This window comes from Balaenoptera acutorostrata, chromosome 2 (assembly GCF_949987535.1).
Source record: "Balaenoptera acutorostrata chromosome 2, mBalAcu1.1, whole genome shotgun sequence".
Classification (NCBI taxonomy): Eukaryota; Metazoa; Chordata; class Mammalia; order Artiodactyla; family Balaenopteridae; genus Balaenoptera; species Balaenoptera acutorostrata.
Window position 1 is genome coordinate 104,640,261 of NC_080065.1, and position 12,804 is coordinate 104,653,064.

Below are 12,804 nucleotides of genomic sequence, written 5' to 3' on the forward strand. Positions count from 1 at the left end.
AAATAACCAAGAATTTTACATACGTAATTGGGACTCAACACAAACGTTACTTAAAGCATAATCAAAAACCACTCAGTTCTTCATCAAGAAATGTTTATAAAATGTTCAGTATATCCCTAAATCCCTATTTTTAACAGGATTTGCAAATGAGTTAGAGAGAGCTGGGGGTCGGGGCGTGGAGGTGTAGGAAAGAGGGGGAGGGAAAGAGGGAAAAAGAGAGACAGAGAAGCCTGCTTTCTGAAATGTCAATCTAATGAACAGACAACTTGGAGGATGATGCAGATAAACAAACAATTCCAGATTTAATCTTACTCTGATGAAACCAGAAGAGGACACACTCCAGCCCCATCAGAGCTCAAAGCAAAGCACCGACTTAAGTCCCCTCTGCCAACAAATTCTATCTTTCTCAGCTCCTTTTTTTCTCCAGTTATTACAAGGGAATTGGAAGCTAAAAGCCGTCTTTGCTTAATTCTAAGTCAGAAAGATATCTTGCTTCTTCCAAAAGAACTTCTGGCAATATTTCCCAGAAACACACTCTATAAACAATGATGTAATTCATCTCAGTTACCATGCCTGCCACCGTCTCAGCCACCAATGCTTGTTTTAGTTCTGATAGCCAATGAAAGTAAGGGCAAAAAAGAGCAAACAGGATAAAAAAATTTTATAACTGTGACTGTTCATCATCTAAACTCAATCTTTCCAACATGACATTCCTAATGGAAATTTTTCCTACTTATTAGAAGTTTCAAAATTATATCTAGGTTTTTCCCACCCAGTTCTCAGATCTCCATCGTTTTTAGTGCCTCAGACTCTCTTCCATAGCCTACTCTTGCTCTTGAAATAAGAATCACACAGCCAGACAAGCATGCAAAAGGCTGTTAGAAACAACTAATACTGCAAGAAAACGCTGACAATCTCTCAAAGAGAAAAAGGGAAACGAACGAAAGTCACAAAAGCCTTTTCTTCCAACTGTTCATTTTCAGTTGTAAAGCTTACTCATCACTTATATTAGCAGAAGCAAAAATAGGTAGAAGCAAGTTTTTCCTTAAGTGTGTAAATGTATCAAATATTAGAAGGCTAAATGGATAAGTATGTTCCAGAGAACGTATATTTTAAATAACTTACCCCAGTCTTCATCACTTATTCTACCAAAGGAACGGTCCCTCAAAATTCTAAAAAATTGATATTATGTATGTTGAGAAGAGAAAGTCAACACTTAAAAAAAGTTTGCATGTACATTACTTTATTGGAAATTTAAAAAGAAATACTCACCCAGCATTGTTGATCACAACATCTACAATATAAAAATATTCAAGTCACAAATATAAAAGCAAGCATATTAATTTGCCTTTGCTTACAACACATTTCTTTCAAAAGCGTTCCCTGCCTCCCCCCTGCCCATGGAAAAGTAGATATAATAGGTAACAAGTGCTAGCAGAACACAATTTTATACCTATAGTAAAAAAAAATCGGATTCACAAAAGCACAATAAGTACCCCATTATATCAGTGCTTTCGTCTCAAGTCTACATACCTAAATGTTTCCACCTCTACCTCCTGCCAAAATTCTGTGAGCTTATTTACAGAATTAGCAGTCACACAACTCTTAGGTTCTTAGAATTCAGTGGTAATCATAAACCATCCCTCAATTAACTTCAAAATTCACAGGGAAAGTTAAAAGTTTAAAAGATTTTTCCTTGCCACTCAAAAGTCAAAAGCCCAGAAAGGAAACCATTAGAGTGAGAAACTGATGGCCTGTCTTCATACATAATTGCATTCTCACTATAAAATAGAAGGGATTGTTTCTTAAGGTTCAACCACCATCTTGTGGCTATTTTCACCTTATGACTTCAGAACTTTGTGGTCTCTATCCCTGTGTCAGACACTATGTGAACATGTCTCTCACAAGCTCAACCAAATATAGCTAGAAAAATATATATGCTAGACCAAAAAAAGGGGGGGAAACACATTCAAACTACAAAAATTAACATTTTTCAGATTATAAACATGTTGGGCTTATCTGCAGTAGTTTCCCTCTAGTAATTCAATAACCTTTTACTAACAATGTATGGGACTAAGTCAGGAAAAATAAACAATATATTTGAAATGCTTGAAATGCTTCTTAAAAATGAAGATTTTTATTTTATATAATTCATCTTAATTAATTTGCAAGATACTGAATCATTTTCATCTGAATCATTATAATTATCTAAAATATTCCACTGGGTCCTCTATTGCCAAAATACTGATTTATTTTTTATTTTCTAAATATATTTGGGGTATGATTAAATTATTATAAAAAGGAAACTTAGAGAATACTTACAAGTATTTTTAAAGGCTCTTAAAGTACAAAAATATATAAAACAAACTCAACACATACATGCATAAAAACTGTCACCTCAAGCCCTTTGTGGAATAAGATTAGGGTATGTAAAAAAATTAAAATTTAAAACAAATCTAAAAATTTGATCACCAAAAAAGAGTTTTTAATAAACAAAAGTGAAATAAAAAATATTTCATTAGAAAGGTAGAAGCTGCTCTGTTAGTACCATAAATGCAAAGAAACATTACCTATTCTTCCAAAAGCATCCAGTGCTGTCTTCACAACCTTCTCTCCTGCTTCCACTGAATCTGAGGGAAAGGGAAATTAGGACAAAACTTCAGTAATATCCCTTACAAATGACTTCTAAATTCTGTGGCTCAGAGCACATGACAGATACTATTCATTCAACAGAACTCATTTCCAAGGAAAATACATTTATATTGCAGGCACGTAACAAACTAAAATATAAATGATACATGTTACAAAAGAAATTTAGTCCCTAAGGCAATCCTTTAACCTACCAAAAAAAAAAAAAAAAAAAGAGAGAGGGGGTAAATGAGAAGTATTTGACAAATAATATCCAAGACACCATGGTCCAACAGAACTTTCTGTGAAGATGGAAATGCTCTATTTCTGCACTAACATGGTAACCACAAACCACATGTGGCTCCTGAAATGTGGCGAGTATGACAAATGGAATAATCTATTTTATTTCATTTCTGTTGAATTTTAAATAGCCACATAAGCACTTCCCCTTAAGGATGCAAATGAGACTTTCAGAGGGAGGGAAGGAGAAGCGTGTTTAATTTGAAAAAGCATGTTCAATTCTGTATCACTACATTTGGAAAACAAACCTACTGTTTTTGTAATACTAACTACAAAAAGTAAAGCTCAATGAAATATTACGGATTTGTTATTTTCTGCTAATCAGCCCAGGAGAAGGGCTCATATCCCCAGAGCTGTGTGTCAAATGCTCAGCTGTCAACTCAACATCACCATTGCCTCTTTCTACTTCCTCTGCAATCACAGCGGGAGCCAGGTCCCTTCCCTGGGACCCATAAGCTCCTGAGTTAGATTTGCCAAAAAGAGTTACTCACTTTAAGGGAGGAAAAGTAGGAAGAGACTGTAAACGCAGGCAATCTTGTGAGCAGGCTGCAGATGTGAGACTGACAGCACATCTAGGTGAGCTCTTGAAAACCACCTGCCACAGGCTGAGATGGTCATCGACAGTTTCCCTGACATGCACCTGCCCAGACCTTCCAATGGTAAGTCTCTAATTCTTTGTATAAAACCCTTCACACTTGGAAAACCGAGAGGGGCTTCTGTTTTCTTGACTGAATCCTGATTGATACAGGTTGAATATCAAAACTGAGGGGCAGGGAAGAGAGTCTGAAATCTTTATCTTTACAAAATAGGTTTTAAAACCCCAGAAATTTTTTTAAGTTGAAAACATTTTTCTAGACTCTCAATGTGGAAATAAGATACTAAAATGTCTGTCTCATTATTCCCTTGAACTCTCAAAACAAATCATATCCTATTTCCTTTCCTCTAAAATTTCAGAATAAAGTCACTGGCAATCTAATTTTCTCCCTGGTCCATAAAACCAATCTAATTTGCAGAAAAGTCAGTAAGCACTAGCTTTTTAAAGTAAATCTACTCAAGAGGATTCCTTACAAATACTATTAGAATCAATACATCAAACATAAAGGTTGTATTTGCTGTCTTTATTTCTAATGCCTAACTTTGACTCTTACATTTTCATAAAGATAAGAAAGTTGCATACAGCAATGATCACCTGTGCAGAATGTAATATGAAGGCTGGGTGCAGAAAGGGGGCACTTCACTTCTTACACTATATTACTTTAAGAAATGTTTTTTAAAAGCAATTTTAAAACGAAGAATTTAATGTTACTCTGTAGAAATACATAAGACCTTTTAGCTAAGGCAGGTCTTTTAAGAAAAGACCATATTCATATTCACATCTACAGTAATGTACTGATTATATCATGCGCTCATTATTAAAAATATTAAATAGACAACTGAATAAAAGTTAAGACTCATGAAATAATCTACATCAAAAGTTTAAAAAATACGTCACTAAACATCTTTGGCAGACTTAGGTAAAATCTAATTTCATAATTATACTGGAATGCCAAGATATTTGCTCAATAATTATTAACATGAGAAACAGCATCAGTGGAGGAAATATAAAACAAGCAGTATAGTTCTCTCAAATACTGTACCATAGTTGGCCACTGCTTTTCCGCCTTTCCTTCTTATTTCTTCAACAACCTTATCAGCAGCTAAGGAGCCTTTACCAACTCCCATGAAGTCCCCTCCTAGATCATTCACTGCAATGCAAAAATAAACAAATAAGAATTCAGTTCTAGATCTTAAAAATATGAGTTGGAAATGAAATTATATTATTAGTGTATTTCTTCAGTCATCTTCCTAATTCCCTACTACTATATTCCCATCTTACTGAACACACCATGACATACGTACTTTCAAAACATGCCTCTTTGTTTTTAAATATAGATATGAAAAAAATATATATATATATAGATATGAAGCAGAAAAATATTTAAACACAGGTTCATGTCATGAAATTTTTAACTGTGCAATGCTTCTCCTTTTTTAGAAAGAAAAAGACCATGATTCAACCCACTTTTAGCAAAAAGAAAGAAAAGAAAAAAACCTAAAGATCACTTTTAAGATTAAATACACAGGAAAACAGTATGGACATTCTTCAAAAAATTACAACTAGAACTGCCACACGATCCAGCAATCCCACTTCCAGGTATTTATTCAAAACAATTGAAATCAGGAACCAAAGAGATAACAGCACTCCAAATGTTCAATGCAGCACTATTCACAATAGCCAAGATGTAGAAATAATCTAAATATCAACTGACAGATAAAAATGGATAAAGAAAATGTGGTACATAAATACAATGTACTATTATTCAGCCTTTAAAAAAAGAAGGAAATTTTGCAATATGTAACGACATGGATGAGCTTTGAAGATAATATGGTAACCCAGTCACAGAAGGCCAAACGCTGCATGATTCCACTTACATCAAAGTACCTAAAATAGTCAAACTCATAGAATCAGAGAGTAGAATGGTGGTTGCAAAGATTAGGGGGAGGAGAAAATGGGGAGTTGCTAATCGGTGGGCATAAAGTTTCAATAATGCAAGATGAATAAGTTCTATAGATCTTATCTGCCATACAACATAGTGCCTGCAGTTCATAATACTGTATTGTACACTTAAAAATTTGTTAAATGCTCATATTAAATGTTCTTACCATAACTAAAAAGAAAGAAAGAAAGGTTAAATACACAATGTGAAATATCTTCTCCATGTCAAGAAGGCCTTTGTTTACAGGAATGGTGATAAAGAACAAGCACGGGGCTTCCCTGGTGGCGCAGTGCTTGAGAGTCTGCCTGTCGATGCAGGGGACATGGGTTCGAACCCTGGTCCGGGAAGATCCCACATGCCGCAGAGCAACTGGGCCCGTGAGCCACAGCTACTGAGCCTGCGCGTCTGGAGCCTGTGCTCCCCAACGAGAGGCCGTGACAGTGAGAGGCCCGCGCACCGCGATGAAGAGTGGCCTCCGCTCGCCGCAACTGAAGAAAGCCCTTGCACAGAAAAGAAGACCCAACACAGCCAAAAATAAATAAATAAATAAATTTATAAAAAAAAAAAAAAAAAAGAACAAGCACAATATTAAACTCTTGGAGAAGCACACGTGAATTTTTATAAAACATAGTGTGTCATGGTCTACCAAAAAAAGAAATAAAAACTATTTATTGAAAGAGGTCAAAAATTACATACACAACTAATATGTGTTCAGTCACTAATTTATAGGATATACGTAATTTATATGTTTAACAACTGACCACACTTACCACATAACATCTCCCTATATCCAATTATATAGATACAAACATTAATTGCACATTTACTACTTGCAAGGAAATCTACAGAAATCTACAAATGTATAAGAATGGTGCCTATCCTCAGAGTTTATAATCTACTGAAAGTTAAGTATGTGGTAACTACACTAATGCACTAATTGCATCATAAAGTTTATAAAAGCCAACATAACTAAATAATATGATAACGAAGGTAATTTATACAATAATTTAATTATTTACAAAATAACATGCAAAAACAAATGAAAAGATATATAGATCAATGCCAAATAACTTGGAAAAAACAGAATTTAAAACAAATACCTGGGACAAAGAATTAATTTGCATTGCAAAGTGATCATTTTTGTAGGGTTATTGCACACTGTGCAGAATATAACAATTTAAAAATTACTAATTAATAAATGGCATAGGGCTTCCCTGGTGGCGCAGTGGTTGAGAATCTGCCTGCTAATGCAGGAGGCACGGGTTCGAGCCCTGGTCTGGGAAGATCCCACATGCCGCGGAGCAGCTGGGCCCGTGAGCCACAGCTGCTGAGCCTGCGCGTCTGGAGCCTGTGCCCCGCAACGGGAGGGGCCGCGATAGTGAAAGGCCCGCGCACCGCGATGAAGAGCGGTCCCCGCACCGCGATGAAGAGTGGCCCCCACTTGCCGCAACTAGAGAAAGCCCTCGCACGAACCGAAGACCCAGCACAGCCAAAAATAAATAAATAAATAAATAAATAAATAATAAATAAAATTTAAAAAAAATAAAAAATAAAAAAATAAATGGCATAGAGGTATATACTAAAATTTAAAGTCTCTTAATATTACCAAATGGATAATTACCATACCTGGGGAAAAAAGAAAAACCCACAAGATCTTTTTTTCTTTTCAAGAATGGTTCTCTTTTGTTGGGGGCTGGAGTGAGGGCTGCAAGTGGGGTTGGGTGGTAAAGGGAGATACAGGGATGATACCGAGCAAAGCTAGCCTAATGTGCTTTTACTCTTAAAGGAAATGAGTTTTTCAAAATGTGGACTGGGATATATTTTTTCTAACAATATAGTCTTAACACAGCCTTACTGCAAATAAAAAATGCCACAAAGACACAAAATAATGGGGGAAAGGCTTACATTATCCCTCAAGAGATTAAAAAAAAAAGTGTTAAGCTTCTCAAGACTAAATTCCTATTAATTACTCATTTCTGTACAATTACTCAAATGACAGGAAACAGTTTTTAAAAATCAAGATTTTAAAACATGCGGCTAACAGTCTATTAAGACCCTTTTTAACTAAGCAAGGGAAAGTTCAAGAGCAAACTGGCAAAGGCCATACTTAAGTAAAGAAAGAATTGTTCAATTGTGAAATGAAACACTACCCCCAAGTGGAAACTGTTCAAAGTGCAACCAAGTGCAAGCAAAGGTGAGAACTGAAGACTGTATAAATAATTATTGAGATCAATGATGTGCAGTGAAACAGTTTCAGAATAGATTTATTCAAGTCTCTACCTTAGAGAGTACAAACTTAACACTGACCCCACTCAGTTATCCCACTATCACCAGAGCTAAATCACAGGGATTTCAGGCTTAACTAGAAAAGCACTGGTTACACGCTGAAGGGCTTGGATAGCAACAATCTTAACAGATTGTATAGAAAGAGAAATGCATCCACACTATGTGACACTGTTCAGCTTAAATATATGACTAAAATTCTAATCACAATAATATTTTAAAATACCATTACCGCCTTATACTGGTATGTATATACTTTACATTTTCAAAGACCCATCTATGTACATTGCTGCATTTGCTCTCCATACAGCTTTTTAGGAGTCTGGCAGGAACAGTTGTTCCTATTTTCACAGAAGAGCAAAGTTTAGGAAAGGTTATGTAACTTGTTCCAGGCTCCAAAGCTTGTCCAGGCTCCAAGGCTGTATGAAATGGCAAAATTCAGACTAGAACCTGGACCTACCACAATACCACTCTGCTCCTCTAATGCTGTAAACAAGTTTCTTTTATCCTAATTATTTCCACTAAAAAAAAAAAAAAAAAAAAAATCACATGTGCTTGGGGAGAATATAGAAGGAACAGTAAATCAGCCACCCCAGTCAAACAAATAGCTTTAAATTAGGGAGTAAAAATGGTTAAGATTATGATAGTTAAGGACAGAGTCTTTTCAGCTAAAACCAATAAAATATCCCCCAAAGTGATATATTTGTAAATCCTCCATATAAAATCCAGTTTATAGCTCTGAAGAGTTTTGTTGTTTTTTTTTTAAGATGTAAAATCTTTTTCCTATTTCTGTCATTTTAAATAAATCAATGACTTGGATAGTCTACTAAAGACTACATAAGGTTTTTTACTAAAAATCCACCCCAAGATTTTACTAAATACCTGCAATATGCTAACCACTAGAGCAGGGATATAAGAATCCAGAGAATTCTAAAACACACTTGGAGCCTGTAAAAGTACTCTATTAATAGGTAAATAGATACCTAAATACAAAGTATCAAGTTATCAGCTATCCAAGGCTGAAAACAGAACCATGTTTGTGACAATGCCTGTTTTCCCATATCCTCCCAACACTGGACATCATCATTCTTTTCAGTATAACAATTAAATGATTACAAGATGTAGCTCATTATTTAATTTACATTTCTTTGAGCACTAGTAAGGTAACATTATTTTCATGGGCTTATTGGTCATTTATACTTCTTATTGTTTTGCGTGCTTAAATCACGTTTCATTTGGGGTGTTTTTCTTTCTTACAGATGTGTACGTGGCCCTTACTTATAAAAGATTTTAATTCTTTATCATATGTGTTGCAGATCATAAGTTCCTTTATTGAAATGTTGAAAGAGAAACAGAGGTAACATTGGAGCATTAATATTATTTGATGAGCATTACATACATTGTTTTTCAGTGTTTTGTTACATAAACCAGATTGAGAAATCTGGATTCGTCTTTAGCAATCCTATTTGTGTACAGGACTTTGCTCTCAGAAGTTGGTTTTCTTGTTCTTTCTTGCTATCCTTCAGCCCTGACTATTGGCTCCAAAGACTAGAGCAAGAAACATGCTTTGGGTCTCCTGATATCAGGGCTGCTAAACCAGCTGAGGGAATATACGTCACTTATAGTTTGATAGGAAAAAAAAAAAAAAGCAAATCAAATTGATTATCATCTTCCTCAAACTGTCCCACCTTCTCAACATCAGTTTGCTGGGTGAGTTATTTCCCAGGTACTCTTTCCTTTCTCCCATTTCTGAACAGCACATGTCACTGAGTCATCAAGGCTTGACATCAATTTCATTATGATTCTTCAAATGTTCACTCTGTTCCCACTCTGTATCCAGCACTGTGCTAGGTGCTTTAAGCTCGCAAGGTAGACAGTTTGTGCACTGAGGAGTTTCCAGTTCTTTCGAGGAATCGTTTACTGCCATTTCTTTCCTATTCTATAATTTCATGCCCAGATTACTACAGTTGCCTTCCCGGTGGTCTTCTGCCTCCAATCTTAATCTTTCCAGGCAATCAGCAGACTGTTGCTGGGTAATGGCCCAAAGGCAGCCTTTATACTACGTCATCCCCTTGCTCAAAATCTGCAGTGGAACCCTAATTATTCACTGCCTAACTTTCAAGATCCCTTAAAGTCTGCCCTCACTTTACTGTTTCACTTTACTATAAGTAGTTCGTCCTTTTTGCTGTAGCTCAGTGCGGGAAATTGCTTATATAGCAGTTTCTAACTTGCCCCTTAATTATCAAGAGTAATAATGTTATAATGCTTTGTATTTGAAGAGTGCTTTATCACTGTGCTTACACATATTCGTGTTCATATATTTATTCAATCCAAGGGTTTGACACCAGCTGAGTCATATCCACTACCAATGACATATCTATAAACGACTTTTATTTCCAAAGTAAAATGGTGCTTCCAAATTTACAAAATCAAAATAACTTGCATATGTATTGATTCTGTGAGTGACATCCTTTACAATGAGTAATCTGAGAAGCATATAAAAAGATGACATGGGCAATATTATACTACAAGTGTACTTATTTTTTGGAGAGGTTATTTACTTTTTTTTTTTTTAATGCTTTCAAGAAATTCAAACCCTGCAGATTCAAAAAGTCGTTTTAATCCTTGTCTTACCCCAGAGGTAACTGCTATTAACCATCTCTTGGATGTTCTTCCAGACATTTCTGTTTTCTATGCTTGATGCCTTTCCTCCTATTTTGATAAAGTTTCCGATAGCAAACAATAGCATTAAGAATCATTTCACTGATTTTAGAGCTGTGGGCCCAATGGGGATTTCTTCCTGTATTCTGTTCATGTCCTGACTGCTACCAAAAAGTATTTAAGGTGGCTTAAATGTGCAAGGGCTATTAAAAAACGGAAAAATTAAGAAAACGTTACATCAGAGAAAGAGAAGCCTACTCAAAGCATATGCTAATGGTAGTTACTCTATTTGGGGACAGTGTCAGGTTTACCCTCAAGCTTCTTGACAGCCAAAGAAAAGGAGGAAAACACAGAGCTGCCATACTATTTTCACGTTTGGTAGAAAGATGCAATCGCCCTAGTTCATCAGAGTCTTTTCCAGAATGGCGCTAAATGTATCTAAATATTTGAAGACCTCCAAAATGTTATGACAGTTTAGAAAGCAACGTCTTAAATTAGGTCTCTTTAATTTAAGGGACTTAATCTGTCTCAACAAGAAGGCATCAAAGGTCTCCTTAAAGGAAGAAGAAACTGAAAATGAGAGACTGAGTCCCCTCCAGAGTTCAGATCTGGGACCCTATCTCCTGTTTATATGCACTCACCACCTGGGTAATCTAATCCAGTCTCCTGGCTTTGAATACCACCTAGAAACTGAAAATAGATTTACACAGCTTCAACCTGTCCCCCCAACTACAGAGTCCTATGTCCCACTGCCTACCTACTATCTCCATCTGAAAGTCTACTGAGAATGTCCCCTCTCTGCGAATCCGGCCCTCCTCCAGTCTTTCCTATCTCGGTAAACCACCACTTAATCCTTCTCTCTCCCTTTCAACCCACATCAGCAAATAAGCAAATCCTGCCATACCTACCTTCAAAATATATCCAGAATTTAACTTCTTTGCACCACCTCCATCCCTACCACCTGTCTGAATCACCCCCATCTCTTATGTAGATTACTGCAATAACCTGACAGATCTCTCTGCTTCCTCTTCTTTTTTTTAACGAAAAATCACAAGTGTGGACAAGAATTGTTAATAGGATAATAGACCCCAATATGCCCAACGTACTTCTCCACTTCCATGCCTGCTCCCCTAGAACCTATTCCTCACACAGCACTCAGAATGATCCACTTAAACCTTAAATGAGGTCATGTTGCTCCTCCACGCTCTCCAATGGCTTCCCATCTCAATCAGGGTAAAAGCCAGTCCTTACTCTGAACTAAATGGTCCTACATGACCTGACCTCCTGTGATCTCTCATCTCTCACTTTGTTCCTCTAGATGACTTCACTCCAGCCTGGGATGCCCCCTAAGCTCACTTTGACATAATCTTGAGCACAGTGCCCAGCACACTGCCCGGTAGGCAGTCACTATTACTGGCTTTTTACCCCCTTTACAAAAGGTTTTAATTCTTGATGTCATTTAATCCCCATCATAATCCTGGAAGTTATTAGGTAAGGTGGCTACTAACATTCAGAGAGGTCATGTAATTAGACAGCAGAAACAGGATTTATAGCCTGACCTAACTTCAAAGACAATTCACTTTCCCCACTGCAGTTCACCTTCTGGCTGTCAGGATCACACAGCGGTTAAAAACACAGGCTCTGGCATCAGACCACAGGAACTTGTAACTCATCTTTACCAGTGATTATGCAACTGCAGTACAGAAAAGAAATCATGTCGATCTTACTTCAAAAGATTGCAGTTTCAATTACCCAAAAATGCTACTCCTCCAGTTCAAGAATAGAAAGCATTCTGCCTTTCTTACTGTCCAAAAAGAGGTTCTCCTTGCTGGAACACTTCCATCTTCTTTGTGTTCACGCCCTCAAGACAAAACTTAATATTCAGAGAACTCGATACAGCTCACCTACTGAGGAAATCTCAAACCTATTCCATTCCCAACATTTCCTTCAGATATGTGCGAACATTTCTTGAAAGATGTAACGTGTACGAAACCAAATGTCCCTTGTTGTAATTATCAGCCACAGGCTTAGCAGTTCTTATACCCAGATTTAAATCTCCCATAATGCTTTATATTACGGAATATAAAACATAGCAATCATATTTACATGAAGAGAATATCTTAAGTGATACCCTTAACTTTGGGCTTGGCCAGGTGATTTCCTTTGGCCAATGAAAGGTGAGTAGAAATGACATGCCACTTCTAAACAGAAGCTTTATGAGACACCAAGGGGATCCATTTTTATTTTCCCTCTGCTGGAAGAACAGCCATGATGAAAGTTGCTCCTTCAGCTGGGATCCTGAAATTAGTACGACACATAAAGCAGAGACACAGCTGACCAGAAGCTGAAAGGTCAGATAGGTATGAAATTACCCTTTTTTTAAAAAATAAATTTA

At 36.5% G+C, this 12,804-nt stretch overlaps 1 protein-coding gene across 1 annotated transcript in view; it reads right to left on the minus strand.

Moving 5' to 3' along the window:
- Window positions 1-6,245, minus strand: part of LOC103016126 (peroxisomal multifunctional enzyme type 2-like) — an 83,472-nt gene extending 77,227 nt beyond the window's left edge. The window contains exons 1-5 of the mRNA XM_057540378.1: window positions 6,236-6,245; window positions 4,566-4,673; window positions 2,571-2,630; window positions 1,273-1,294; window positions 1,126-1,172 (exon numbers count right to left, since the gene is read on the minus strand). Coding sequence (XP_057396361.1) covers window positions 1,126-1,172; window positions 1,273-1,294; window positions 2,571-2,630; window positions 4,566-4,673; window positions 6,236-6,245 — 247 coding nt within the window. The remainder of the gene's footprint in view (window positions 1-1,125; window positions 1,173-1,272; window positions 1,295-2,570; window positions 2,631-4,565; window positions 4,674-6,235) is intronic.
- Window positions 6,246-12,804: the final 6,559 nt, after the last annotated feature.